This window comes from Dendropsophus ebraccatus, chromosome 5 (genome assembly GCF_027789765.1).
Source record: "Dendropsophus ebraccatus isolate aDenEbr1 chromosome 5, aDenEbr1.pat, whole genome shotgun sequence".
Classification (NCBI taxonomy): Eukaryota; Metazoa; Chordata; class Amphibia; order Anura; family Hylidae; genus Dendropsophus; species Dendropsophus ebraccatus.
In genome coordinates, this window is record NC_091458.1 from 34,687,066 (window position 1) to 34,714,838 (window position 27,773).

The 27,773-nt window shown below is 43.4% G+C and overlaps 1 protein-coding gene across 3 annotated transcripts in view; it reads right to left on the bottom strand.

Annotated features, from left to right (window-relative positions):
- The window catches only part of ATP8A2 (ATPase phospholipid transporting 8A2), a 476,575-nt gene that overhangs the window by 16,692 nt on the left and 432,110 nt on the right, over positions 1–27,773 (bottom strand). For all 3 annotated transcript variants that reach the window (XM_069969843.1, XM_069969844.1, XM_069969845.1), the window contains 2 exons: positions 23,543–23,631; positions 15,651–15,755 (listed from right to left, as the gene is read on the bottom strand). In XM_069969843.1, the coding sequence (XP_069825944.1) occupies positions 15,651–15,755; positions 23,543–23,631 (194 nt within the window). The remainder of the gene's footprint in view (positions 1–15,650; positions 15,756–23,542; positions 23,632–27,773) is intronic.

A 27,773-nucleotide genomic window follows, 5' to 3' on the forward strand; every position in this document is an offset into this window, starting at 1 on the left:
TTGACACGTATTGGAGTTGCCGTGGAGTATTTTCTGGAGTGGAGTATTTTCTGAACTCTATCTAACTATCTATCTCTTAGATAACTGTCCCATGTAAAAGTGATAGATCAGCTGAAGTACTGTACGAGCAAAGGCAGATTTGATCTTTTGTGCGTCTGAAAAAGATCATTGTTAAGTGGCTGCACATCCCTCTGTAAACACAAGGAACTGTACAAATTGTAGGTGTCCATACATCTACAAACTTGCTGACTGAAAACCAGAAGAACTGTGAATGCAGCTCTGGAGTATAATACAAGATCAGGACCTGATACGCAATGTAATATAATCTGTCACATTTTCTTCACAAGTTTAAATTTGTGCACGTGTCCAGGTAGCCATCATATGTCAACAGATGCAGCCGATGTTTGGGCCTACATAATATCTCACATATGCGTGCCATATTACGCTGATACATGGACCCACTGATGCTCACATATATCTATTTTTCAGAAGTGGCTTCATCCTCTCTATATTAATGCTCTTCATGCCGCCCCCTGTAACTGGTTGCAATCAATCACAGGGTCTCAGCCAATTATATATCAGCGTAAATACACACATCTGTCACAAGATCAATTTGGTCAAAGCCGGAGCAGAACATTTAGAAGCCACAATTAAGTGTAACTAGTGGGAAACAAATGGATGAAGTGTGTGAATACTGCTATTTTTCCGGAGGCATGGCAGATCTCAAATGGTCTGACACTACCGGCCTCTCTGCTTGTTTTCTGCACATTTATGGTCGGTGGATCAAGATGTCCAAGGGCCCAAATGTTCTTCTTGTATGAAAAGACACATGTATCACTATTGGAATTACTACTTATGATGTATCACAACACTGATGTTTGGGTCAAGAACTGGATCATGTTGGGGAAGGCAATGAGTGACTTCAACTTAAAGGTGGCCCATAGACATTAGATAAATAAAAATCAGTCCATGTCGTTGACTACTTATCTCCAGCACATAAGGTGTTGTGATTCCAGACCACTACATCATCAGATGTTGGGAGGAAAGGTGATGAGACATGCTGCCAGAGACCCCTCTGGTAGCAGGTTATGTCCCCCGAACCACTGAAATACATACATACTAGGCGGAAATGTGATGTATATGGGGCCTTAAAGGGGTATTCCAGAAATAATTTATCACCAGTAAACTGGATTGGTGATAACAGATAGATCAGTGGGGGTCCAATCACTGGGAACTCCATCGATCCCAGGAACTGGCATTCTGTGTCTCTGGTCAGAATGGAGAGGCAGTTGAGCATACAGTATGTGCTGCCACACTATTCAAAGTTATGGGACTGATGGAGTACTGCTATCTAGTAGTTATGCCATTTAATGCTTTGTTACTACTGGAATAACCCTTTAGGTTTATTGAGAAAATAAAGATTCATGACCGGGCCATAGTAACCCTTTGTCTGATAGGCTTCTACAGCCACTCCTTGATATACAGTATCTATTACTGCAGCTGTTCCCAATACAAAAAGAATATGTTTTAGAAATGGGCAGAGTGTCCCTAACTACTACAAGCAGAATGCAGGGGTATCCATATGAAGTGGGTACTTGGCCTGACCGCATCATGATAACCCTCTCCTTTTCCCCTTATACAGGTGCTGTATCTGTATTGGACTAATATCAATCCCACAGTAATGTAATATATACATACATACGTTTAAAGTAGCTTACTGGTAGAGTCTCCCTTTAAGCCTACATTTCCATCAATATTTCACCACTTTTTCAGTTTTCTACTAATCTGTTTGCTCCCCGGGGAATTTTTAATGTAAAGCATGTGCTTAATTCTGCACACATAAACCTATGCATTAAAAAGAAAGTGTATGACACATGAAGAAAGACAGTCCTCGTACTTTCCCAGGTTACTTAATAGCTAAATGAGAGGGAAACAAGTAGGACTTTGTGAGGGAGCAACAGTGAAACGAATGAGGGGTGAGAGGTGTAAATGTGATAATATACAGTGCTTACGTCTGACTTTTTTTCTTCACTTTTGTAATCCATGCACATTGGAGCCACTAAAATACTAATACACAGGCGATCCGCACATCTGGACGGCCGCGCCGGGGGATGGGGTTAAATTAATTCACAATGCAGAAAAAGTAAGTCTAATTGTATAATAGAAGTGATGCATAGTATTACCAACCCATAAAATAAATGGAAGGCCGGATGACGTATCAGAAGCTAGTGGAATAAATTTATACTTTATATTTTATAATGGTAGCTTACACTTACTATATGATTTATATGCTGTAGGTATCGTAGGTACACTTTACCTGTGAGAGACAGAATCTATAAAAACTAATTCCTGAAAATCACATTGTATGATTTGTAAATAATTATTTTGCATTTTATTACATGTAATAAGTATTTGATACTACAGAACAACAGAATTTCAAATTTGGCCCTGAAACCTTTGTTTCCAGTCACAGAGGTCCTATAGTTCTTGACCAAGTTTGCAGACACTGCAGCAGAGATTTTGTCCCACTCCGCCTTACATCCTTCATACTGATCTTCTCCGGATGTTTCAGGTTTCGGAGCTATAGCTGGGAAACATTGAGTTTCAGGTCCCTCCAAAGACTTTCTATTGGATTTATGTATGGAGACTGGCTAGGCCATTCCAGGAACTTGAAATGCTTCTAACGGATCCACTAGCTGCCCTGGCTGTGTGTTTCGAGCTATGACCTCTCTTCATTGCTTTTACTGAGTGAAGGAGGATGTTGGCCAAAATCACCATAAAGATGGTCCTTGGTAAAATTCAAACAGACCTGCACATGTGTTGGCTTGAGCAGTGGGACATTGTGTGCCCTGCAGGAATTGAATTCATGATGGCGTAGTGTGTTATTAGAGGGGTAGTGCAGCGCTAAACAATTATTCACTAAATAACACACATTACAAAGTAATACAACTTTGTAATGTATGTTATGTATGTGAATGGCCCCCTTCCCTGTGTTTTCCCCCACCCACGCTAGACCTGGAAGTGTAGTGCTCTATACTCACCTGATTCGTGTCGACCCCGTCCGCCATCTTGGGACAATGATGTAATCTTCGTGCCGGCCTCCCTCTGCCGCGTCATCAGCTGCTCAGCTGCGATTGGCTGAGCTGATGATGCGGCACAGGGCGGCCGGCACTAGGTACCTGTCGGAGCGGTTCGGCCGGCTGCCTGAAGATGACATCATTGCTTACCGCCGCACTACCCCTTTAACAGTAACCTTTGAGACTGTGGTTCCAACTCTCTTCAGGTCTTCATCCTTAGATCTTGCATGGAGCCCCAGACCAAAGTAGATTGACAATTATGTTCTGTTTCTTCTACTTTCTAATAATTGCACCAACAGTTGTTGCCTTCTAACCAAGCTGCTTTCCTATTGTCCTGTAGCTCATCCCAACCTTGTGCAGGTCTACAATTTTGTCCCTGGTGTCCTTAGACAGCTCTTTGGTCTTGGCCATGGTGGAGAGGTTGAAATGTGATTGATTGTGTGGACAGCAGGTGTTTTGTTTTTATACAGGTAACAAATTCAAACAGGTGCAATTAATACAGGTAATTAGTACAGAGTAAGAAAAACTAACAGATCTGTGAGAGGCAGAATTCTTGCAGGTTGGTTGGTGATCAAAGACTTCTATCTGACAGATTTTTACAGCCAAAGCCAGAAATGGGTTTGAAAAGAGGAGAAATCCAGTCTTTCCTTTATGACCTCTTCTCTGTTTATAGTCCATTCCTGGCTTTGGTTGCAAAAATCTGTCACATATCTTTTGGTGTAATAGGGCCATTATTTCACACAATAAAATGCAAATTAATTATTTAAAAGCCATACAATGTGGTTTTCAGGATTTTTTTTTTATGTATTCTGTCCGCCACAGGTGAAGCGTAACTACTAGAGATGAGCAAAGCACTCGTCTAAATGAAGCGAAATGCTTAGTTTGATCAGCGCTCTGCTCATCAGGTTGGCTGCCTGTCAGCGCGCTCCACTCCCTGACGCTCCACCTCTGAAAGAAGTTTCCCAGGATTGGATCCAGCTTTTCCCGGCATCCTGCGAGGAGCCAAGCAGCGCTGAAAGGCAGCCGACTTGATGAGCAGAGCCCCACATAGCGCTTCGCTCATCTCTAGTAACTACAATAAAAATTACAGAGCTCTCCATTCTTTGTAGGTGGAAAGACTTGCAAAATCGGCAGTGTATCAAATACTTATTTTCCCCACTGTATTACTTATTTATGTTGAATATCAGACCTGCCCTTTCACAACTGTAACTTTCTAGTTTTCCTATGGATTAACATCAGTGTGGATCTCCATTAGAATGGGGAAATCCACACTTGGATCAAGACCTGTTCATCTGTGATAGACTAGCTGGGAACTGGATTTCATGAGCTAACAACCTTGTGGTTTTTTTTTTTTTTCCCATGAAACGAAGAGGAGAGTATATTGAGAATGGAGTGACCAAGGAAAAACATCCAGAGAGAGAAGATCCTGTGGATGGAAACAACCAAAGGGGATAAAGGAGGTGGACAGGCCGTGCACAGACAAGATATTAGCATCTGGATACAACACCGGGGCTCCAACTACCATGTGTGAATAAAAATTTGCCATTCCTTAGTATAGATGGGCAGCAGATGACCAGTTCCAATGTAACCACCATCTACGGGAAAGAGAAGGGCAAGAGAGCACGAACATTGAATTGCGATGATGGGGGATCAGAATTAGGCACAAGCAGCATGGATCAATGAACCTGTTCTGTTAGGTGTAAACAGGTCAAGCTGGTAAAGGTGGTGTAATGGTGTGGGGGATGTTTTTTTGGCATGCCTGGAGTCCTCTGATACCAAAGGATGGATGTTATTTAAGAATTGAGGCCAGCCAAGTTTTTCCAAATGTGGCGGTTTTCCACAGAGACTATCAGCAGGACAGTGCTCCATCCACAAGGGCTATATAGTCATGGATTGATTCCGGAAACATGACAAGTACTTTTTTCCGCTTCCACGCCTTTATAGATCCCAGATCTTAAACCTATAGAGCATCTCCAAGAAGAAGTAGAACAGGCTAATTTTATAATAATGTAAATAAGTTCCTCGGGTGGATGATATAACTTGCCTTGTCAATTTATTTTGAGCGGCTCTATTGGACTTTATATAGAAAACTAGTTTAATAGCCACGCTTTATGTTGCAGTATATTATTTTGTTACTTTGTTCCTCAGTACATCTGCTAAGAGGTCACGTCATCATCTCGGTTCATTTCTGCTCATTGTCTCTGGAAATTCTCATTAAATATGATGTCCCCTGGATGGAAATGAAACTTTTTCTTTTTTTTATCAAAAGTAAAGCGGATAAGGAGCGGAGAAATACAGACTACGGTATGAGAAGATGAGATCACACATGCGAGATTCAGAGGAATGTCTTACAAATTATAATTGGAATGCTTATCTGGGAAAGTATGTTTTTAGAAAGGAGATTGAAGAACGTACAGAGAGGTTCTCGACGAATACTAGGGCTGAGAGACGCAGAGATAAGGCCTGGCCTGGGAAAAATAGGTTGCAGACAGGATGGGCCTGTGGTGACACAGTGTCTAGAGGGTGCTTTGTATTGAGCAAGAAGAACAAGCAAGGGTGGAGCTGAAGATTACGTCGGACAAACACAATCTAAAGTACAAGTTATCTGAAATGAGGTCTTCATCAATAATAGTTCCCTTATATACATGAAGTCAACTAAGGCTGCGTTCACATGTTCAGTGATCTTCCAGGTCCATGGATGAAGTCCGCTATCTACTTCCGTGATCCATGAAAAACCATCCATTTTTGCATCCGAGTCTAAATTACACTGATTACATTACATCCATGTTTTTCACGGACTGAGTGGATGTCAGATCTGTGCAATCTGTGAAAAACACAGATCTCATAGACTTCTATGGGGGAATCCGTGCCGTGATCTATTTTTTTCATGGAACGGATTGCGGATCCGTGAAAAAAATGGAACATGTGAATAGCCCAATAGAAAGCAATGGGCTATAAAATTGTCAATGATCACGAACAACTTTACGGAGCGTGTTAATGCAGCCTTATTCTGCAGAACTTTACATAGCTTGTTATTGCTCAGATAGGTCCCTAATCCCATTGGGGCTCGAAATTCAATATTTTCAAGGGCTTAAAGGAGAAGTCCGGTGGAGAAGTAATATGGAAGAAGATCAGAGCGGCACTCCGTGTATGCAGGTGGTGCACGAGGAAAGTAGCGTAGTCCCAATACAATGAATCAGATGAAAATCCCGGCACTCACCACTTTCATCATCATATAATTTTATTTGGTTCCATAAACTATAGTAGTGTGAACAGCAGAATGCGTTTTGCCCATTTGCCTTCGTCAACTGCCAGGCAGTTGTTGAAGGCAAATGGCCGAAACGTGTTCTGCTGTTCACACTACTATGGCTTATGGAACTGAATAAAATTATATGATGATAAAAGTGGTGAGTGCCGGGATTTTCATCTGATTCGGCGGAGAAGTAAAACATCATTACAGGCGGGGGTATATTAAAAAAGTTATAGTCACCTGTTCCGATGCCCGCGTCCCGCTCCTGCACCCCACCAGCTTTCTTCTGAGCTCCCCATTGGCTATGTCACGATCCGGCTGACGGATGTCCCACTCAGCCAGTCAGTGACTGGGGCGGACCACCGCTACAGTCACTAATTGGCTGAGCGTGCTAAATCCCACCTGTCTGATGCAGAACCCGGGTTGTGACGTACCTGAAACCTGGGAGAAGATAACAGCCGGCGGGGCCCGGAAGCTCTGTGATGTGGTGCAGCGTGGCACTGGGAGCGGTATGCATAATGTCTTTATTTATTTTCCACCCACCCCCTGCCAGATTTCTCCTTTAAGACAATCCAAACAACATGCGAAAGAGGAATGTACTAATATTTGTAAAAAAATTTATGATATTCCACACTCCACATTCCATGCTGATGGGTGGGATTGGGGCAGATTTGAAGTTGGACATAGACAATGGATTTCCATTAGCAATCCTGAAGATTTAGATTGCATTTAATAATCTGATGTCTATGGGGAAAGCTCTGCTGTCCCTGGCATCTTGAAGATGTACAGTCGACTGCCAATAAGTTTAATGTTACCACTGCCATAAAATAATAAGCTCTTGTTTAGTTCAGTGCTGGCCATTCCTGTAAGTCATCCGAGGTTAGCTGCCACACTGTCCCTCAATGTTATTATTGTACGGGTACAAGACCACCCAATCACCGCTTTATCCTATATATCAGCTCTGATAAAAGAATGAAACTAAAATAAAATCCAGTTCCCGGACTGAATTTACCATAGGCGCACTCGCCAAGCACAGCATACTGTGTGTGTGTGTGTGGGGGGGGGGGGATCAGAGATTACATTTATAATTTACTTGGTATAAATGCAGTTATTGTATTTGAAGGAAGCAAATCTGAATTATCTGGAGAAATCCCATTCTGGGAATTTTTATCTGAACATAATGTAAGGCTGTGGGTTATCTTCATGGCTCACCATATGCTTCTTGGAGCCATTTGGTCCCATCTGTAAGGTAAACATGAATGCAGAGCTAGGGAAGCACTGGAGGGATGTGACCCAACTACCCCCCCAACCCTCGCAGGAACAGTTTTCACATTCCTTTTGGAATTTTTAGATTTTGCATAATATTCTAAAAACAAACATCTTAAGGAAACTTCTATGTGAGGGACGACTGGCGATTATTTTAATGCAGAACAAAAGTTCACAGGGGCAAATTGTATGGATTTTGGAGCCATTTGGCTACTAGGAATTTTTGGTGGGAATTTTACACATAAAAAACAACAACATGTTAAAATTTCATCTTGCTGAAAAACGACAGCATTCCAGCATCAAAATCTGCATCAATAAAATTTTTCAGGTGGATTCGGATATCCCCAGTCAATGGGTTAAATCTGTAGCTGATCTCCCAATAATTCCTCAGATTGGACATGGAGAAATACCAGTACACGCTGGGCAGCCATTTCTATTTCTTGTACATAGAACTCAGTCAGTGCTATACAGTTTTCAAGGCAACCGACCACCCAGCATGGAACTGCATCTCTCCACACCTGGTCTGAAAACCCCCTGATGAAGCTGCGTGGGAGGCAGCAATATGTGTGGGATCCAACCCCTCCCACACACTTTGACCCTTATTCAGGACCTGTAAGACCCTGACACCACATTGCATTGTTGAATTATTATCTTTATTCTTTATTAATAACTTATGGCCTATGGATGACTCTTAAAGTCCTATATTGGAACTGACAGAAGTTATGTACTATTTTTCTGTGTGTCTATGTAATCATGTTGCCATCCCATGCTGGACAGATCGGTCGTCCTAGTTAATATTTTAATAAAGTTTTCTACTTTTTAGTCTTTTTTTTTCATAATTTATGATATGTTGGTAATGGGAGGTAAGGGCCCTTTTACACAGGACGATTATTGACAATGAGCGTTGCCAATCTTGTCGGCCAAACACAGCCCTATAAATCACCAATGTGTAAAAAGGAGAGGTGCGTTCTGTTACAAGAGAATCTGTCACTAGGTTTATGCTGTCTTAAATGAGGGCAGCATAAACTGGTGACAGAAATGATAAACAGATTGGTATATTAATTACATCATTCTGTTCATCCATTCTCCTAATATGCAGGAGAATATGATTTGCCACACCCCTCCCTCCGCCCTCCAGCTGCTGATTGACAGTTGACTGCCTATACGCAGCATGAATAGATAACTGCCAATCAGCAGCTGGTGGGTGGAGTTTTCTTCTCATGAATATCCAGGACAACTGAGCTCACTCACATTTAATATCCATGTTATTCGGGAGGATATCTGTGGATCAGTTGCACAGAAGAATGTAAGTGATACATCATTTTGTTCCGCTTCTCTGTCACTTGTTTATACTACCCTGAGATAGGACAGTCTTAACCTACAGAGTCTCTTTAAATGGCTGCACAAACGATACACGGGTGGTCTGTGTCGCCCGGCCACCTGATTAGTTATTCTATGCAGAGGCACTGCAAGCAAGCACCAATCTGGCTGATTGGCGCTCATTTGAGGCCACAAAGGGCTAAAGATTGTGACGTCCTCATATTTTTTTCTGAAAAACGGACGGGAGATCAGCTTTACAGACACATTTTAACAAATACAATTTACAAATTAAGGATTTTTATGCAATTTTTTTTTACACACTTGTATGGATTAGATATGTTAAAATCCCATTTATATTGCTGCTACTCATATACCATGGATTTTCTGCATGCAAATTGGTAAAAAAATCAATAGTGTACATACCCTAAATGTGATGAACTTACTTGTAGTCATTTTTTTTTAAAGATAATTTCCTTATTCCTACAAAAGTGTTATTGCTGAACAAGTGGCTATATGACCATTTTAGCAATGGCAGGGATGTCCTACCCTTATCATACATATGGCACAGGTGTCAAATTCGTGGACCACTAGCTGTTGCAAAACTACAATTTCCATCATGCCTGGACAGCCAAAGCTAAAGCTTTGGCTGCCCAGGCATGATGGGAATTTTAGTTTTTCACCCACTGGTGGTCCCTGAGTTTGACACCTGTGCCATATGTATGATAAGGGTAGGACATCCCTGCCATTGCTAAAACGGTCCCAGTCTCGCCCATTGCTTGTGTCAGTGGTTGGATCTAAACTGGTCACATATCGATGGGTTATCCTAGTCATCTATTATAATAGTAAATGTTTAATGCCACTCCTTATACTGGAAAAGTGCACAATACAAAGAGTCCGATCATGACACAGAGAATCAGATAGACGAAGGAGTGTTGTGTACTTCAACCATCTGCAAACAAACCCCATCGCTAACAAGCAATCATGGCACAAGGTAAGCTTATTAAAAGAAGAAAATCCAATGAACAAACATTGGAGACATTTTACTGGAGGATCAGGTGGAATGTTTACTGACAATCCGGCTTACACCTCCCCCTTCTATAGGCCAGGTGTCGGCTTTTTGTATGTATGGATCTATGGTTATTGGTGCACATATAAGATGACTTTGTTGGGGCTTATTTGAGCTGTAGAATGACAATGAGCCGGTTCCTTGCTGTATGTGTTATTATCTTGGCTGCCGAGCTCGGCGGGCTCTTTCATCTCCGATAGCACACCTCCACTTGTGATCTGATCAGCGGCGGGCCCACTGAGGACAGGCAACATCAAACAGCGCTTTCAATGGAGCAGGTAATGTGTGCACCTAGGCTAGGACTTGTATTCACAAGCCGGCTTCTCAATGTTTGTTCACCTTTGTGTAATGTGGTTCCCATAAGGGTTCTTAAGAAATCATCAAGGTAAGAGATGTTTTCATAACTAATAAAGCAATGGTGATTGCCCCAGATCTTTAAAAAAAAAAGGGGGACTCTCGGGGGTCTTGTCTCTATCATAGGCAATTGTATGGATGAGACTTTGTATTATTATGCCGTCTCATTCCCATCCTGTCTCCATAAACCTCAATGACAGGTGTCACTGTATTGTGTAGGAGAACTAATAGGGTCACGTGAATACTTCATTATACATGACATGTTACATACTTGCACAACACCAAAAATAATGGTCTTGATGCTGCAACAAGCATATCCTTATAATATAATGGGGCTGAGATTTTTTTTTTTAACATACGTTTATAGAGGTTCATTTTGCAACCAACCCTTAAAGAAAATCTTTTTCTTTCAAATCAGTTGGTTTCAGAATGTTATGTAGATTTGTAATTTACGCCTATTTAAAAATCTCAAGTCTTCCCATACTTATCAGCTGCTGGATGTCCTGCGGGAAGTGGTGTATTCTTTCCAGTCGGACACAGTGCTCTCTGCTGCCACCCCTGTCCATGTCAGGAACTGTCCAGAGCAGTAGAGGTTTTGTATGGGGATTTGCTACTGCTCTGGACAGTTCCTGACATGGACAGAGGAGGCAGCAGAGAGCACTGTGTCAGACTGGAAAGAATACACCCCTTCCTGCAGGGCATGCAGCAGATGATAACTATGGGAAGACTTGAGATTTTTAAATAGAAGTAAATAAAAAATCTATATAACTTTCTGACACCAGTTCATTTGAAAGAAAAAGAGTACCCCCTTAAGGAACTAAATAAGGTTTACTTGCCTGGTGTAGTTCATTACTTTATGATCCATCTATGAGAATTATAAAGGAATATTTAGGCTTGTATAAATACCATGGTGGCATAGCTTGGGAGGGGAGGTTGCCCCAGAAGCATGAATCCAGTATTGCCACTCAGTAGTGTATGGGAGCAGGGGGTCCAACAATAGATATGAGTCCCCGGGTCTATGCACCAATAGTGTAGCTTGTATGTAAAGGAGCAGGGACTACAAACTTCACTTGTTTTATGCCAGAATATGGCTCAAAAAGCAGCACAAACCTTCTCAGGGCAGGAATTACTTTCATTTCTGGCTCAAAGACAGTCAAATAAGTCCTCTAAATAAGTTTGGCGCATTTTACTGCAGCATATTTCTGTTTAAGGCCATGTTCACACAACGTAAGTTTCGTATTAATCACGGCCGTTGTTGCCGTAAATAGAAGTAATTTACAAATCTATATAACGGCAACAGCCGGGTCATGGAACGGCCAGTCTTATACAGCGTGTGAACATGGACTAATGTCCCTATTTCACAGGTCGTCTAGAGGAGCAAACGAGTGCTCTCAGTGCTCGTTTGCTCCTCGTTCCCCGCTCGCTGCCGCCGCTATTCAGCGCGGCTGTAGCGAGCGGGTGAGTGCGGGAGGTGCGGCGGGGAGCTGCGGGGGGCTGCCCGGGTGATCGCTGATCGTCCGGGCAGCCCATAGGATACAGCAGCGTCTGCTGCCGATGCTCCTATTCAACAGAGCGACGGCAGCAGATCGTTGCTGTATCAGTCGCTTGTTTTTCAACATGTTGAAAAACAAGCGACTGCAACGATCAGCCGACATGAACGATGTCGGCTGATCGTTGCACTTTATTCCACGGACGACTATCGTCCGTAGCGGCCGATATCGGCCGAATACAGACGATAATCGTTCCGTGGAATAGGGCCTTAAGACTGCAATACGAAGCTTCCTCAACATCTTCCCAGGAGCTCACTAGGTGGACTCACCACTGTATCGCACTGTTACTCAAGACTGTATGACATCACTCAACATTGTATGACACCATCAAGCATCACTGTACGACATCATTTCTCAATACTGTATGACATCACTACTCAACTATATGTAAATAATCAATCATCAGCAGCGTGTGACATCATTACTCAATATTCTATGACATCATTATTCCCAGAACAGTACCAATTTAAACACTGCCCAGATACTACTGACTTAGGGTACTATTTCGCGGGCCGAGCAGGGCCCGATCAACGATGTAAACAAGCGCCGATCTGCTAGATCGCCGCTCGTTTACTGGGCCTATTCCACGGCCCGATGATCGTTGAGCGAGGGCTGCAGGGACATCGTTACCGATGTCCTTGCAGCCCTTGCAGCATACATTACCTGTCAGGTCTTCTGCTCCGCTCCTGGCCTGTGATTGGCTGAGCGCTCTGTCAGCTGACAGGCCATTATGAAGGTAGAGAGCGCCGGATCGGGGAGGAGGACGGAGCGGAGCAGAAGACCTGACAGGTAATGTATGCTGCTGCTTCTCAAATCGTCGGTCGCCTGCCGCGCACCGCTATTCAACCATAGCGATGCGCGGTGGGGGAACAATGATTTTAGGTCTGGCCCTAAATGAACGATCAGCCGAAGACACGAACATCAGCTGATCGTTCTCTCTATTTCACAGAGCCATAATCGGCCGAATCGAGCCGAATGGGGCCGATTCGGCCGATTCTCGTTACTGTGGAATAGGGCCCTTAGAGAAGAGGGGGAATAGATTAAGGGGGTTTTCCCATGAAGCAAAGTTGGTAAAATGCAACTTTTATATACATATATGTATAAAGGACCCAGAACACCCCTTGTTTGCATACACAGTAGAGATATACTGTTGAACTGAGAATGCTCAATGGATGTCCTAAGATAATCAAAGCAAGGAACATGGGGCATTATTGAATGAGAAAAAAAATTGTGTTCAAATAAAATGTTGTCAGAAAGTTTTACAGATTTGTAAATTACTTTTCTATAAAAATCTACAATCTTCCAGTACTTACCAGTTGCTGTATGTCCTGCAGGAGGCAGTGTTTTCTTCCCAGTACGACAAAGTGCTCTCTGCTGCCACCTCTGTCTGTGAAAGGAACTGTCCAGAGCAGTAGCAAATCCCCATAGAAAACCTCTGCTGCTCTGAACAGTCCCTGACACAGACAGAGGTGACAGCAGAGAGCAATGTGTCAGACTAGAAAGAATACATCACTTCCTGCAGGACATCCAGCAGCTGATAAGTACTGGGGGATTTTTTTAAATAGAAGTAATTTACAAATCTATATAGTTCCTGACACCTCTTGATATGAAACCTTTTTTCGCCGGAGTACCCCTTTAAGTATATCTTTCAAACAGTGTGTTATTAGCAATGTTTGTCCATCTTTAAAGAAGCAGTTCACAAAAAATACGTTTACGTATTTACGTATTTGTATACTCACCACAGCTGGTCGGTGTCCCGCCGCACGGCTTCGTTCCGCTCCCGCGTCGCTGTTCAAATCCGGCGCACGCTCACTTCAGCTTCTGCAGTGACTCCTCTTCTCTGCCTTGTAACTGAACCCCGGAAGTCACGCGCTTCCATCGAGAATGGATGGAAGCGTGTGAGATCCAGCGTATAATGAGAGGACAGAGAAGAGGACTCACTACAGAGGTGGATGTGAGCGCGCGGGACAGGAACAAAGCCGCGCGGCGGGACACCGATCAGCTGTGGTGAGTATACATTCCAGCGACTACCTGGGGGGGGGGGGGTTGGACAAAAATATTTTCTGCTTCTTTAATGTCACATATTGCATCAGTCTAGATCTATTAATTCTTTGCGGTAATGCGTGTACATTACGAGTGAACTTATCCGAATCCATCTTTGATCACTTCTGACACATGTATATTATACTTGCACCATCAAAACCGTCCCATATGGCGCACAGCGCATGAAATGACAACCTGTTGTTTTGTCGCCGCACAGGATAAAACGTTACTCCTAACAAGAAGGTGGGGAGGAAATAATTGTCTCTGCAGGGAAGCTTCTAATAAAACATTGCTGGAAACAAGAAGATTCTGGTTACTCATTTGTGCTCAAACAGTTCTAAGCTAAGAAAACTATGAGAGTGACTGGCAGGAGGTGCCCAGCAGGCCCGGGCAGCGGGACGGTTATTACACAGATAAACACACTCCATGAGAACAGCGGGGGTGCAGGTTTGAAACACAAACAAGCTTTAGAGCAAAATCCCACTACACCACTCATCTACTCAAGAAGACGAGGACCCTCCCCGGAGACATGCACAATCGAGGCAGGTGTGAAAGGGCCAAGATGCAAACAGAAGAGATGAAAGAGAGAGCACTCAAGAGGCCACACCATGGCACACACTGCAAACTCGGCAAGATTTAAGCACTCCACCATTATCTAGATCACAGTTCGGACCACCCAGTGAATCTGGCAGTAATTAGGAAAGGGGGGTGGGGGTAATTTTTAGCGGGGTGGAAAACAGAAGAGAGGTGGGCTGCTTACATCATATCTATGCATGCCTGGTGGATGCAATCTGCATGAGGGAACATAAATGAAAGTCTGCGTTGAGAATACAAATAAATAAATTAAAAAAGAAGAAAATTAGCATAACACATTGAGCATCAGTCTATGGGTTGTTGGTGCGGAGGCCAGACACAACATGGCTCCGTGGAACATGATACGCAACCGCAGAGGTTCATAACGTCAGGGCAGGGAGAGGATCTCAGGCGAGGGATTCTGAACTCATGGAAGTGTTGATGGGAAACATTGAAAGTGGTTACGACTGGTTGGAATATTTCCTGTCTGGAGGAATTCACATGCAGGATTACATCTTGGGTATTAGCTTCCATATAAAACCAGATTTTTTTGGTATTGCGTTAGGGTTGTCTCTCTTTATATAATGAAGACGGCCAAGGGGGTCCAACTACAGGAACTGCTAGGTGGCCAAAACCACTCCATGTAAACACCTGAATGTGGTTGGGTGCACCATAGATAATACAATGGTAAACCAGGCTCTATGTATTCTTCAATGAGTATAGCCTATTGTAATCCCTGGACTGCATTGCTTACTTGCACACAGCATGTCCAGTATGAGGTAGGTAGGGATCTGAAGACGACTTATGCTGAGCATTGAGTAAATAATATGATCATATATAAAGATGAGTGCAACTCAACCATGCTCCAGTCTGATCATTCAGCATTTGAATACTGAGGCTAAAGAAGTTGGATGCAGCCCTAAGGAGTACGGAAAAAACATGGATAAGCCTATGGCCTGGACTTCCTAGGGCTGCATACAACTTTTTCAGCCACTTGTAAGCAAATGACGAACAATCGGACTTTAGCATGCTCCAGTTGCGCTCATCTCCAATCATGTGCTTACTATTTATTCCTGTGAACCCTATTTTTTGAGTCTCACTTTACTGCACTGTTGCTTATCCATAACATCTTAGGAATACAACAAGTTTACCTTTTTCCATTGGAGTCCCGTAGTGCAGCTTTGCTCATCTCCTTGGACCTGGTTTCTATCTCCTGGACTTGTTCTAGCAGGGTTTTATTATAGGTGTGCTTGGCTCTGCAAATAGAAAGCAGGAGAACCTATTCAGCCCAGATCCTGATACAGCTCACCGAAAACGCTCAACTGCATTTATTCTTTTATAAACTTTGCTAGGATATAAAAAAGGAATAATAATAATAATAATTATAAAAATAGTAATAGTAATGTTTGGGTCTGGTCAGGGACAGAAGAAGAATAATCAATAATAACCTTAATGTTCAGAAAAACATCAGCCAAACCCCTTCTGATTTTAAACAGACATGCTAGGGTCCCCTAGTACAATGCAGATAACTCTCTTCACATAGAAATACAGATGCACCATAGGGTGGTTGGCCTATGCAGCTATTTTTGCAGATTCCATCATCCTAGCTGACCATGATGGGGAGAGGAAGAAAGCCACAGCCAGGCATCAATGGTGGCTGCTTATCTCAAGGCAAAATAATAAAAGATAAAAGTGTTAAAATCTAACATCGTGTCTAATCCTTCTGTTTTGGAGGAGTTGGGAGGCCTCCATACACATTAGGCTCCTGGTCCTCTTAAACACAGCACCGCATTTATTTGTATGTGCTCCTTAGGCCGTACTTGCCTGGGTGCTGGCACTGACAAGCAGAGCATCCAGAATTCCAGACAGAATTCCCAGGTTCTATAGGGGGCATCTGTGCCGGAAATCTAAACAAAAATAGGACATGTCCTATAATGTCCAGATCTATTTCCAGGCACAGACACCCTTCAGGAAAAATCCTGAAGGGTGTCCCTGCCCAATACAACCCTTTGTGTAAGGAAATCTATATGGGTTTCCTGGTAAGAAATCCAGATAGATTTTCCTGACATGTGCACGGGGGCTTAAGACCTTTCACTATTTTTGTAGCCCATCTTGGGGCTACTCTGTTTTACTGCAAATAAAAAATTGCCTTCACAGTGAATGCACAAGGAATAGACTTGCTGCGGAAAATTTCAGCAATTTCGTCCTATGCGCATTTTTCCCCTTAAGGTAAAAAGTTGTTTTCTTTATTTCCCATGGAAATGACAAAGTTCAACACATTTGACATTACTTGTGTACGGGGGATTAAAATAACACGAAATATCATAACCCGTAAAAAAAAAACATTTTCAATTGAAAATTCAAGCCAAGATGCGGGAAAGGCAGGAATAAAATAATTGAGACTCTCAGCAGTGAGAGATACAAGGAGCTTCACAAACAAGGATCCCATCTTCAGGGAATGACATTCTCTTCAATTATTGACAGTGAGAAATTCTACAGGAGCTGCGCCAGAAGCAGGAGGTGTAATTGTGCCTTGGAACGCTCTCCATAATGTCATAACATGTGAATTGAAGTGGAGCATGCCCCAGATTTGTTTATTCAGACAGGCACCAGGGATGTCAAATCACAAAAAGGAGCTAATCAGATAATAGAACAATCATCCTGCATCGGGCGGGTGTCCCGGAATAGGCGCAGCCGGCCCTATACTACAGAGTTATGGAATGCCACAAATGCTGCAGCAACAACAATGTATCCATGCATAAAACAAGCATAAAAAAGACATTGCATATGACAGGAGCATAATTGTAAGGAAGCGGGAGGATGTGACTATATTTATCATATCACTTATTCAGATGGAGACATGAATGATTGGAAAACGGCAAAACGGGGGAAAAGAGGAGGATGAAAGTTGTCACACATCCGCTCGCGGCTCATCCATTATCATTGCTGGTTGTCAACGCTCCGATATTCTCTATATGTTCAAAGGGCAAAAAAGACTAAATAGTGCTCCCTATACGTGTACCATTGTCTATGGATTTACTTCACGCAACAATAGAAGTGATGGGTGCGGCTTTGGAGATTAACTCTTTAGTGCACGGTAGAGATTGTTCATGGCATGTTTATAGCTGCTATAAGTCATGTGGATGGGCCCCAGGCTCAGGACAACACATAGAAGTAACAGCAAAGTCAGTGTTGGCAGGATTGGATGTGTATAGGGGTGTCCTCTCCAATGACAGGTTCGGGTATGTTAAATCCCAGATGTCTGGCAGCAGCTTATTGCTTTCTCTCCAAGAGAATACATGCTTGTTAGGGTGCAAGACACAAGGAATAGCTGTAAATGTTCAGCTGACAGGTATTCATGGTTAATGGCCACCTTAAAGGGGTACTCTGGACAAAGGGTGGGCAGGGGTGGTGATAACATAATAATGATGTTATACTTACCAGTCCCAGTGCCACCACAGCTGCAGCGCTTCCACTCACAGTCACTCACTAGTCTCCTGTATCTCCTGATCATGTAAAACCATGGCCAGTCATTGTGGGGCAGGACACCTCTGCAGTCACTGACTGGCTGAGCAGATTTGTGACAACACAGGAACCTGGGAGAGTCAGGAGACCAGAGAGTGACAGTGAGCTGTGGTTTTGTGGCTATGGGGTCACTGGGACAGGTAAGTATCACTTCACTATTATGTTCCAACCACCCCCTGCCCTCCCTGTTTTTTTTTTGTTTGTTTTTTTTAACTTTGCCAAAAGTACCTCTTTAGGAGCTAGAGGGAAGATGCAAGAATTGGTTACTGCTCTGCCATGTATCACATATTTAACCTTTCAATGGATACTTAGCAATAGTGCATTTTCTTAATATTGCAGTGACTGGTAACAATAGCTTGCTGCTAGGGGTTAGAGAAGCTGGATCTGCAGTCACCTTCTGTTCACCAGGGTGGCTTTATTCTAAGAAGTTGCCATGTTGGCAGCTATTTTACATTACTACTGTGCAGATGGATTAAAAATATTCTACTGCCTTGAGCTGCTATGTAGACCTATGTGTCTCCATAGTTACAGACTACAAACAACTCAGTATGTAGTCTGATTCTGCCTCCATGCACTCTACACTCTATCTGCCCACTTGGTTGAGAATCTACAGAGAGAGGGGCAGGAAGAAGGGTATAAAAGACAATGGAGAATCAGACGGCCTATAGGGCTTATTTCACTAGTGTAACATGGGTCCATTTCTGTTACTGTATTACGGCTGTAAGTTCTGGTTTGATTGTGGGTTTACTGACCCTATAAATAGCTTCGTAGGAATATATGATACTATAAGATTATGTTGTAAAGACCCGCATATGATGTTGCTGTCTGCCAGCTGCCTATCCTGTCCCAAGATTCACTAAACATGAGCAAATATTCACGTGTATATTATGAACGTGAGCGATAGCTGTCAGCCAAATGAACAGCTATAGAAGATATATGGGCACCTTCATCCCCACACTCATGCTGGGACTTGGGGGTCTTCATATCGACTCTTATTACGCTCACAAGAATTTGGCCCAAGAGCAATTGTCTTTTCCCGGTGGAAATTTTTTTTCCAATTCCAAAAAAAAATATTGCAAATCTTGTTGCAAACGATGAAGCTGCAAATAACCCATTCATCCCGGCTATATACTATACATAAATTACGGAGAGCACTAAGCTTCCTTCTTGCTCCATACTTATGTTCTTGACATAAAATCCAAGGTCTTAAATCCTCCGATGGTTTATAAATCACGCTAAAATCTCGCTGCTCGGCTAATGTACTGTGCAGATAAGAGTCCTGTGTGTACCCCCCACTATGCTGGATGTTTATTCTCCCTCGGATTAGAGCAATGCACAGACGCTAACACTCAGGCAGTGGTAGCAAAGTGTTTGGGGTCACTCGGGCTGAGTTATGTTATTGTTACCCTGACAACCTCCTAATCCTGCTGTGTGCAACTGGTGATTTGTGGAGAACTTCCTAGCCAAGCCTGAGAAGATATTGAGCAAATCCATCACAATCGCCTTTGTTGTCTAATGGCTTGAGTAAAGCTTGTTACATCAATTAGCCGGGAAGTGTTATGGAAACCACGCTTTACAGGGAATTTATTCTGACAGCGGTAGACGGAGCTATGACAAGTCACATTACGACGCCTCGGCTTTAGGACCCCATTGGTTTTTTTTTTGGTTTACGTTCCAAAATTTTGCTACATTGTTTTACTTCTTGAATATATTTTGCAGATGTATAAATATTTAATGTTTTGCACATGCCAAATGTTTTCCCTACAACGTCATGGAAACGGCGTTTATTGCAGAACGTTTATTTGTGGCTAATATATTAATACAATTTGGGCTCCGGTTTGAGGAGGGGCAATGCATTTTGTTTTTTAGGGATTCCAGCTGTCTTTTTATAGGCCGTGCAATAATACAATGGCCGACGGGGAAAGTGGAATGGAAAATGCATCTACCTAACCTGCGGCTTTCCAGCTGTTGCAAACCTACAACTTCTAGGATGTCTCGTTGTCCTTTGGCTGATGAAAGTTGTAGTTTTGCAACAGCTGGAGAGCCAATGGTCTGGCTGTCTCAGGGCATGCTGGGAATTGTATATATATATATTTTTTTAAACAACTGGAGAGCCACAGGTTGAACACCATTGTTCCAAGGCATCCCTAAAGATAAAAAGTACAGTGATCTCCCGAGTTCGGTTTTGTAGGTGGTTGGGTGTAATGGAATTTCACTGCCCGATCCCTTCCTTTTCTAAGGGCCCTATTACACGGAGTGATAATCGGCCGAATCGAGCCAATTCGGCCATTTATCGCCCCATGTAATAGAGACGACGATTAGCCGATGAAACGATCATCGGATGACCGTTGTTTTAGGTTTGGACCTAAAATCGTCAGGTGCCGACCACAAATCGCTACGTGTAATAGCAATGCGGGGTCAATGGCTGATGATTACCCAAACACCTGGTGGGAATCTAAGGAGCACAGGAGAGAAGACCGGGAACGGGGAGAGGTAAGGTGTCAGGTATTTGGGCAAGGGCTAACGATGTCCATGCAGCCCTTACTACTTGATTATCAGGCTGTCTAATAGGTCCAGTAAACGAGTGCTGATCTAGCAGATCAGTGCTTTTTTACTATAATGATCGGGCCATAGATGGCCTGTGTAACAGTACCCTAAGACATAAGCCGCCACCAGAGCTGCTGGCTGTGACTTACCCATGCGCTGAATGTTTCTGTGTATGGGGTGGACAGGAGATATAACTTTAGGTTAAATGATTGTAAGGGTACTATTACATGGCCCAATAGAGGCCCGATAATAACTGTAAACAAGCGCCGATCTAGCAGATCGTTTACTGGGCCTATTACACGGTCCAATAACCGTTTAACAAGGGCAGCATGGATATCATTACCGATGTCCTTGCAGCCCTTACTTAAACTGCATATATTACCTATCTATGGTCCAGGACTCCTCCTGCGGTCCGCTTCTCCCCGGGTCCCGCGCGCTGCAGCTTCAAAGTGAAGCCACAGCGGTCCTGGCCAGTGATTGGCTGAGCGGCCTGTCAGCTCAGACAGGCCGCTAAGAAGCTACAGTGCGCGGGACCCAGGGAGAAGCAGAGCGCAGGAGGAGCCCTGGACCATGGATAGGTAATGTATGCACTTTACAAATCGTGAGCCGCCGGCCACGCACCGCTATTACAAGTAGCGATGCGTGGTCGGTGCCCAACAATTATAGGTCCAAACCTATATCAACGATCAGCCAATGATCGTTGTCATCGGCTGATCGTTGTGTTTATCACACGGAACGATAATGGGCCAGATAGGGCCAATTTGGCCGATTACCGTTCCGTGTAATAGTACCCTAAGGCCGACAGTTATTGGATGTGTATGGCCACCCTTAAACATATTACTGCTTTAATGGGTGCAGGGACCTAGGTACAGTAGATGGTACCATATACTGTAGCTAAATAATTTTGGTGGAGGGAAAGATCATATGTGATGTTTTTTTGCCACTGACTCCATTATTCTTAGAGAGATAAGCTGGCACCAGAACTGTCTGGCTCTAGCTTACCCCTCTCCTCCCATTAACAATTATGTTCATATCTAAATATTCATGTGTATGGGGAGGTTGGAAGACATAGCTGTCGACTAAGGGTACTATTACACGGAACGATAATCGGCCGAATTGGCCCGATTCGGCCGATTATCGCTCCGTGTAATAAATGCAACGATCAGCCGATGACAACGATCATCGGCTGATCGTTGATATAGGTTAGACCCTATTTTCGTCGGGCGCCGACCGCGCACCGCTGCGAGTAAAAGCGGTGCGTGGACGGCGACTAACGATATACATTACCCATCCACGTTCCAGGGCTGCTCCTGCCGTCCGCTTCTCCCTGGGTCCCGCGCGCCCTCTAGCTTCACAGAGGCCTGTCAGCTGATAGGCCGCTCAGCCAATCACAGGCCGCGGCGGTCCCAGCCTGTGATTGGCTGAGCGGCCTACCAGCTGACAGGCCGCTGTGAAGCTAGAGCGCGCACGGGACCCAGGGTGAAGTGGACGGCAGGAGCAGCCCTGGAACGTGGATGGGTAATGTATGCCAGTTTAGCAAGGGCTGCAAGGACATCGGTAACGATGTCCTTGCAGCTCTTGTCAAACGATTATCGGGCCGTGTAATAGGCCCAGTAAACGAGCAACGATCTAGCAGATCGCTGCTCGTTTACAGGTATTATCGGGCCCTGCTCGGCCCGTGTAATACCACCCTAAGTTACCTTTGCAGTATCAAAGACTTAGGTGTGGCCAGCGCTTCAATTTATCTCTATGGAGCAGCTCTCAGCAAGGTGCAGAGTCCAAACTTTTCCTTATGAAGGACATTTCTTCTCTTTTCTAGTGATCAGCAGGGGGGCCCACCCATAGGACCCCACTGATTACCTAGTTATCCCCTACATTGTTTAATACCCCTTTAAATATAGTGGGGCCCATTCTTGTCCATTCAAGAATATGTTGCCATCCTACTTTCACAGTTTCCCCGATGTATACATACTATGGACAGTACAATGTTGATGTGAACCCACCCAGGCACTGACTTCTTTTAGGACTATGCTACATGATAATACTGTTTTGCCTTGGTAAAAAGTGTTTTCTGCTGTGTAACTACAAGGAGCGGGGAGATTGTTGTCTAGTGATCAGTCAGACTGTCGAGTAGGCAAATATTTGTATGAACAGATGTGCCCTTCAACCAGCTTCTTGCATCTGCACAGTATAATGGGCTGACAGGCGTGCTGACATCTTAGCTGCGCCTGGGAGCAATCTGTAGGAACAGGCATTAGTGCACTGGGTGCAGATGAATTAACAAATACACAGAATGGGAGATCAGCAGCTAGCGTCACTTATAATACGATGCAATGTGTACTTTCCATTAGAAGGTTCCACTACAAGTAAAAGGGAACACAATGTTTAGAAACCTGTCTTTTTATGTAGACTAAAATGTTGGTGTAATTCCCAAATTAAACACTATGAACACCAATCACTATTGAAGGGAAGGCAGTGTTATTTCATCTTAATTTCATATTTAAAGGTATTGTCACACCAAGAGTCGTGGTATAGTTAAATGTGCCCCAAATGATGAACATTTTTTTTTTTTAATTTATACTTTAAGAAAATGGTTATCTCCAGATATTCCTGGAATAAGGTTAGTATAGCACCCCCTGCTGTTTCATTCCAGTATCTTAACTGTGTCCATCTCAGTAAGTATTGGGATGGACATGCAAGTATACCTTATAATAAAGTCAGCCGAATTTTCCTGTGCATGGTGAGTTTAGCCGACTATACAAGGTGTATGGGGGCCTCACAACTCTCTACTGACACATGATGTCATGGAGAGGAGGGTCAGAAATGATAGATTTCTGGAGGGATAAGCCAGCACTAGAGAAGTCTGGTTGCAGCTCCCTTTACTAATAGGGAACAATGATTTGTATGAGGAAGCTGGAAGAGAACATTATTATAAAGATAACACTTTATGATAACAAATATATTGACTTACGCTCTCCACACCACATCTCGTATGAGGCAGGCAGCGGGGACCAGCAGTAACCCAAGCCAGAAGTATCCGCACCTCAGCACCATCCCAGCCTGGAATAAAGGGACAGTCATGAAGGCAACAGCAAAGAGGCTGCAAAGCTTCACACTATTTATTATTATTATTATTATTATTATTATTATTATTATTATTATTATATAAAAATATGTTATTAAAGCAGAATGAACAATAGCATCTTATTTTTCAAGCTGTATAAGGAGGTCACAGAAGCCCTACAGTGGGTATAGCATATGCCTAGGATACATGTTCAGGAGTCTTGTTGCTAAGACTGGAACAAATTAGGAGAGTAGAGGTTCTGTTTCTTCTTCTGCTCCTTAGACCCCATACTCTTGCTTGAGCATTTTTATATTTTTTTTAATTTATAATTTTTATAATTAGACTGACATGAAGACTGACATGAAGACTACTTTTCCCCCTTAGGCTTGGGGCTCCTCCAACCAGATAGGGATCAGATGTGAGCTGACACCTTTGCTCTGGGAGAGATAAGCTGCAGCCAAAGCTCTCTAACTGTCGCTTAACTGCCCCCTTGGACGTGCTGAACGTCTTGTATATGGGGAGGCCAGGAGCCAGACAGGAGAGATAACTGACGACTGGGCCATCATTCAGCCGTCAGTTATTGAAGGTGTATGGACACCTTAAGAAGCAATGGAGAACCCTGTTTACATGATGTGGGACCCTGCCATTACTATGTCAATAATTCTACAGTCTTAACACACCGATCATACCATATCCATTAAAGTACATGATAAAAAATATGAATATGATGCCAACTCCATATGTCCAATTACAATAATAAAGACATAGAGAGGAATAAGCTGATGGAACGGCATCTGCTATGTGCCATGTATATCATGAGAAGTTTTTTTTTCATGCAAAATACATAATCCCTACACTTTGTATACTACTGAATGTATTGTGACATGGGAAGGCACCCGATCCCAGTCCCATATGTCTTTCCCGGCTCTGAATGTGTTCGTAAACTCCATTAATGATGTAGAAGTCAGGAGGTCTGTAGCCACAACACAGGACAGGTTTATTTATGGGCGGCAGTGCAATAATGGAGTCCTACTTAGCAGCTTGGGGGATGACAAAGGGCAGGTGGTCACATAGGCATTTATCAGTTGTTAGGTGCTAAATCCTTCACTGATGTCAAAGTGACAAGATGGCTGTAAAATTTTTGCTGCTCCGTCAGCTGAAATCACAGAGCGCCTGTTTTGTTTAACTCCACAATGCACAGAAACTAAACAGGCCGCTCAGGGGTTGTCTTTGGATTGTCCTGTTTCCTAGTCGTGGAATTAGGAAAAACTGCCATAGATTTCATTAGCCTCGGGGTGAAGTGTGCAAATGAAACATTAAGTGAATAGCTATTTTCCACTTAGTTAAAAAAAAAAAGTGAAAGTACAGGATTGGAAGACTTTATTTATTACGTTTTAAAAAAATATATATATATAATTGTATGACATAACTACTGACCCAAGCAAACATGTCAGAAATTGCCCCAATGGTAAAGGCCTTTCTTTTGAGGGACATCTTATCAATGACGTCCTATTTTGGCAGTCTGTGGATCTATGTAGCATAGACTTTACTGCTACCTGTGGATAGGATGTGGCCTCATGCTGGTAAGTTTATGGCGTTGTCCCCAGGCAGCCACTAAAGTGTCTGATCTGAGGAAATCAGCACTTTACGGCCACTATTTTTTAAAACATTGTTTCCCTGGGTAAAGGAAATCTAAAAACACTGGTCAAAGTGGTTAGTAGGTATCCCTGACACCCAACACCAGGGACACTTGCCCCATCAGCTTTACTACTAGCCACACACCAACACTAAAGGGTCCATCTCCACTCTTAAAAAAGCCTAAAGGTGGCCATAGACCTTCAAATCTTTGATTGGCTAAACCTCAAGCACACTGGGCTTCATCCAAACCTGAAGACTCTGGATTTGATTATCAGTGTCTGAAGAAGTTGGGTGAAGCCCTAAGGGCCGTATTCCACGGGACGATTATCGTTCGCATAATCGTTACCGATAAACGATCTAAACGACCGCTATTGCGAAAGACCTGAAAGCGTTCACCCATTTACATGAAAAGATAATCCTTACTTATGATCGTTCTTGTGGTCGTCTTATCATCGCTAAGACGACGTCTTATTCAATGCGAACGATTTGCGAACGAGCAACGATTAAAATAGGTCCAGGTCTTATTAAGCGATCAACGATTTTATCGTTCAATCGTTAATCGTTAACTGCTATTCAACCGAACGATTATCGCTTAGATTCGAACGATTTATCGATAATCTGAATGATAATCATCCCATGGAATAGGGCCCTTAGGCTGCCTGGAAAACATGGATACCGCCATAGGCAATAGGCTGTGTCTATGGTTTCCCACACTCCCTAGGGCTGCATCCAACTACTTCAGCCACCAATAATCAAATCCAGAGTCTTCAGGTTTGGATGCTTGAGGTTTTCTCATGTCTAGCTAACAGTTATCTATCCTGCTTTCTACATACACATCAACATGGCCAAAAGTTCATGTGTTCTCAATACAGAAAGAAGGAGGTAGCCGCTGCCGGATAGCTTTGGAGTCTTATCTCTCCGAGAACAAAAGGGGGAGATGAAATCCCACATGTCCTATCCATCTCTCCCCCAACATCCTGTCAGAGAAGAGTTAGGAGTCCAACATACACTTAGGCCAGTTGACCCATCCTGCCAAAGTCAGTGGCTTCAGAATCCTTGTGGCTAAAATGTATGGGGACCTATGAGGGACAGTTACTGCCCACTGCGTTAGTCAATATGTGACTAACAATAGTTACAGATGAAGTAAGGCTCTGTTCAGATTTACAGTAAAGGCTATGTTAAAACTTCCAGAAAGAAAGAATAATAGTATAGAAACCAGTAGGAGATCTGTCTGGAGCCAGGATTGCATGATGTTCCCCAGGATTAGCCTATAGCAAATGTGAGGTCAATATTCAATAAGGGGTCAAAAAGTGATCCTGGATCCTGAAAACTATAGGCCTGTACTTTATCCCCTATGTGGATAAATTTTAGTTGACAGTAAACGTAGTAACCAGTGTCATGCAGCTGCTGCCGGGCAGACAAAATCACGAGGGACATCAAACAGGCATAGACACACACCAAAAACACAGTCCTAACAGTGCTGAACAGTTTTGGGTATCGGTGCACAAGAAGACATAGTAAAGTTTAGTAGAGATAATATGAGTGGCAGCAGCAGATCGACACTATCGTCTGTGGGCTGCCCGGAAAATCCAGCAATCCCCCAGGTAGCCCTCCGCAGCTTTCCGAGCCCCCCGGCCCTTACCTGCTCGCTGTCGGCGGCGCCGGCAGTGATCAGGGAAGGAGGAGCAAGTGAGCACTGACCTGACAGGTCCTTGCTCCTCTGAATCACCCAGTGTAATAGGGGCTTAAGCCCCTGCCAGACATCTCTGCCACCAGCTTATCTCCCCCATTACAACACGGTTGGGAGGTAAAAATTTAACACACCCCATTCTTCTCCAACTGGGAAGCCGCCTTACACCTTAGACAGTCGGCCAAATAGGACAAAAGTGTAGGGGCATCCTAACCAGACCAAGGTGTTCGAGCATGGGAGACCATAAAACTCACAGAGAGTTAATGGTCAGAGATCAAAAGGGCCAAAATAGGGAAAACTATCTTTTGCCTCATAAGAGAGTTTGCTTTCCTTTCCAGTGCAGGATATTAGGTTAAAATGGATGGAAATGGATAAACTTACATCTTCCTTCTTCAGCCGTATGAACTATGCTACTATATATTCAAGTGCGTAACGTATGTAAATAAGAAAGAATTTTGGATTTGTGTCCTCTACTTAACAAGTGCCATTGTGGAATGAGTTCATTACAATGTCATTCAAGAAGTGAATGCTGCAGAGTCCTTGTACACTTATATTCTCTATTGTCTTGCACTTATCTCTGTTCAGCTTGTCACTTTGGCTTGGCACCCATTTAACGGTGAACACTAATGCACTGAGCCACTCTTTAAAAATTGGGACCACCAATACATTTCACAAGTGCTGTCAGAGAGTTGTCAGGCAGAGATGACTTTCAGTCGCTGATTTAACCTGGACTGAAATTTACAAGGCGTCTTCAAGGTGTATGGCTTTCTGGTCCCGTGCAGAGTCAGTGAGCCATGCCGTGTTGTAGGA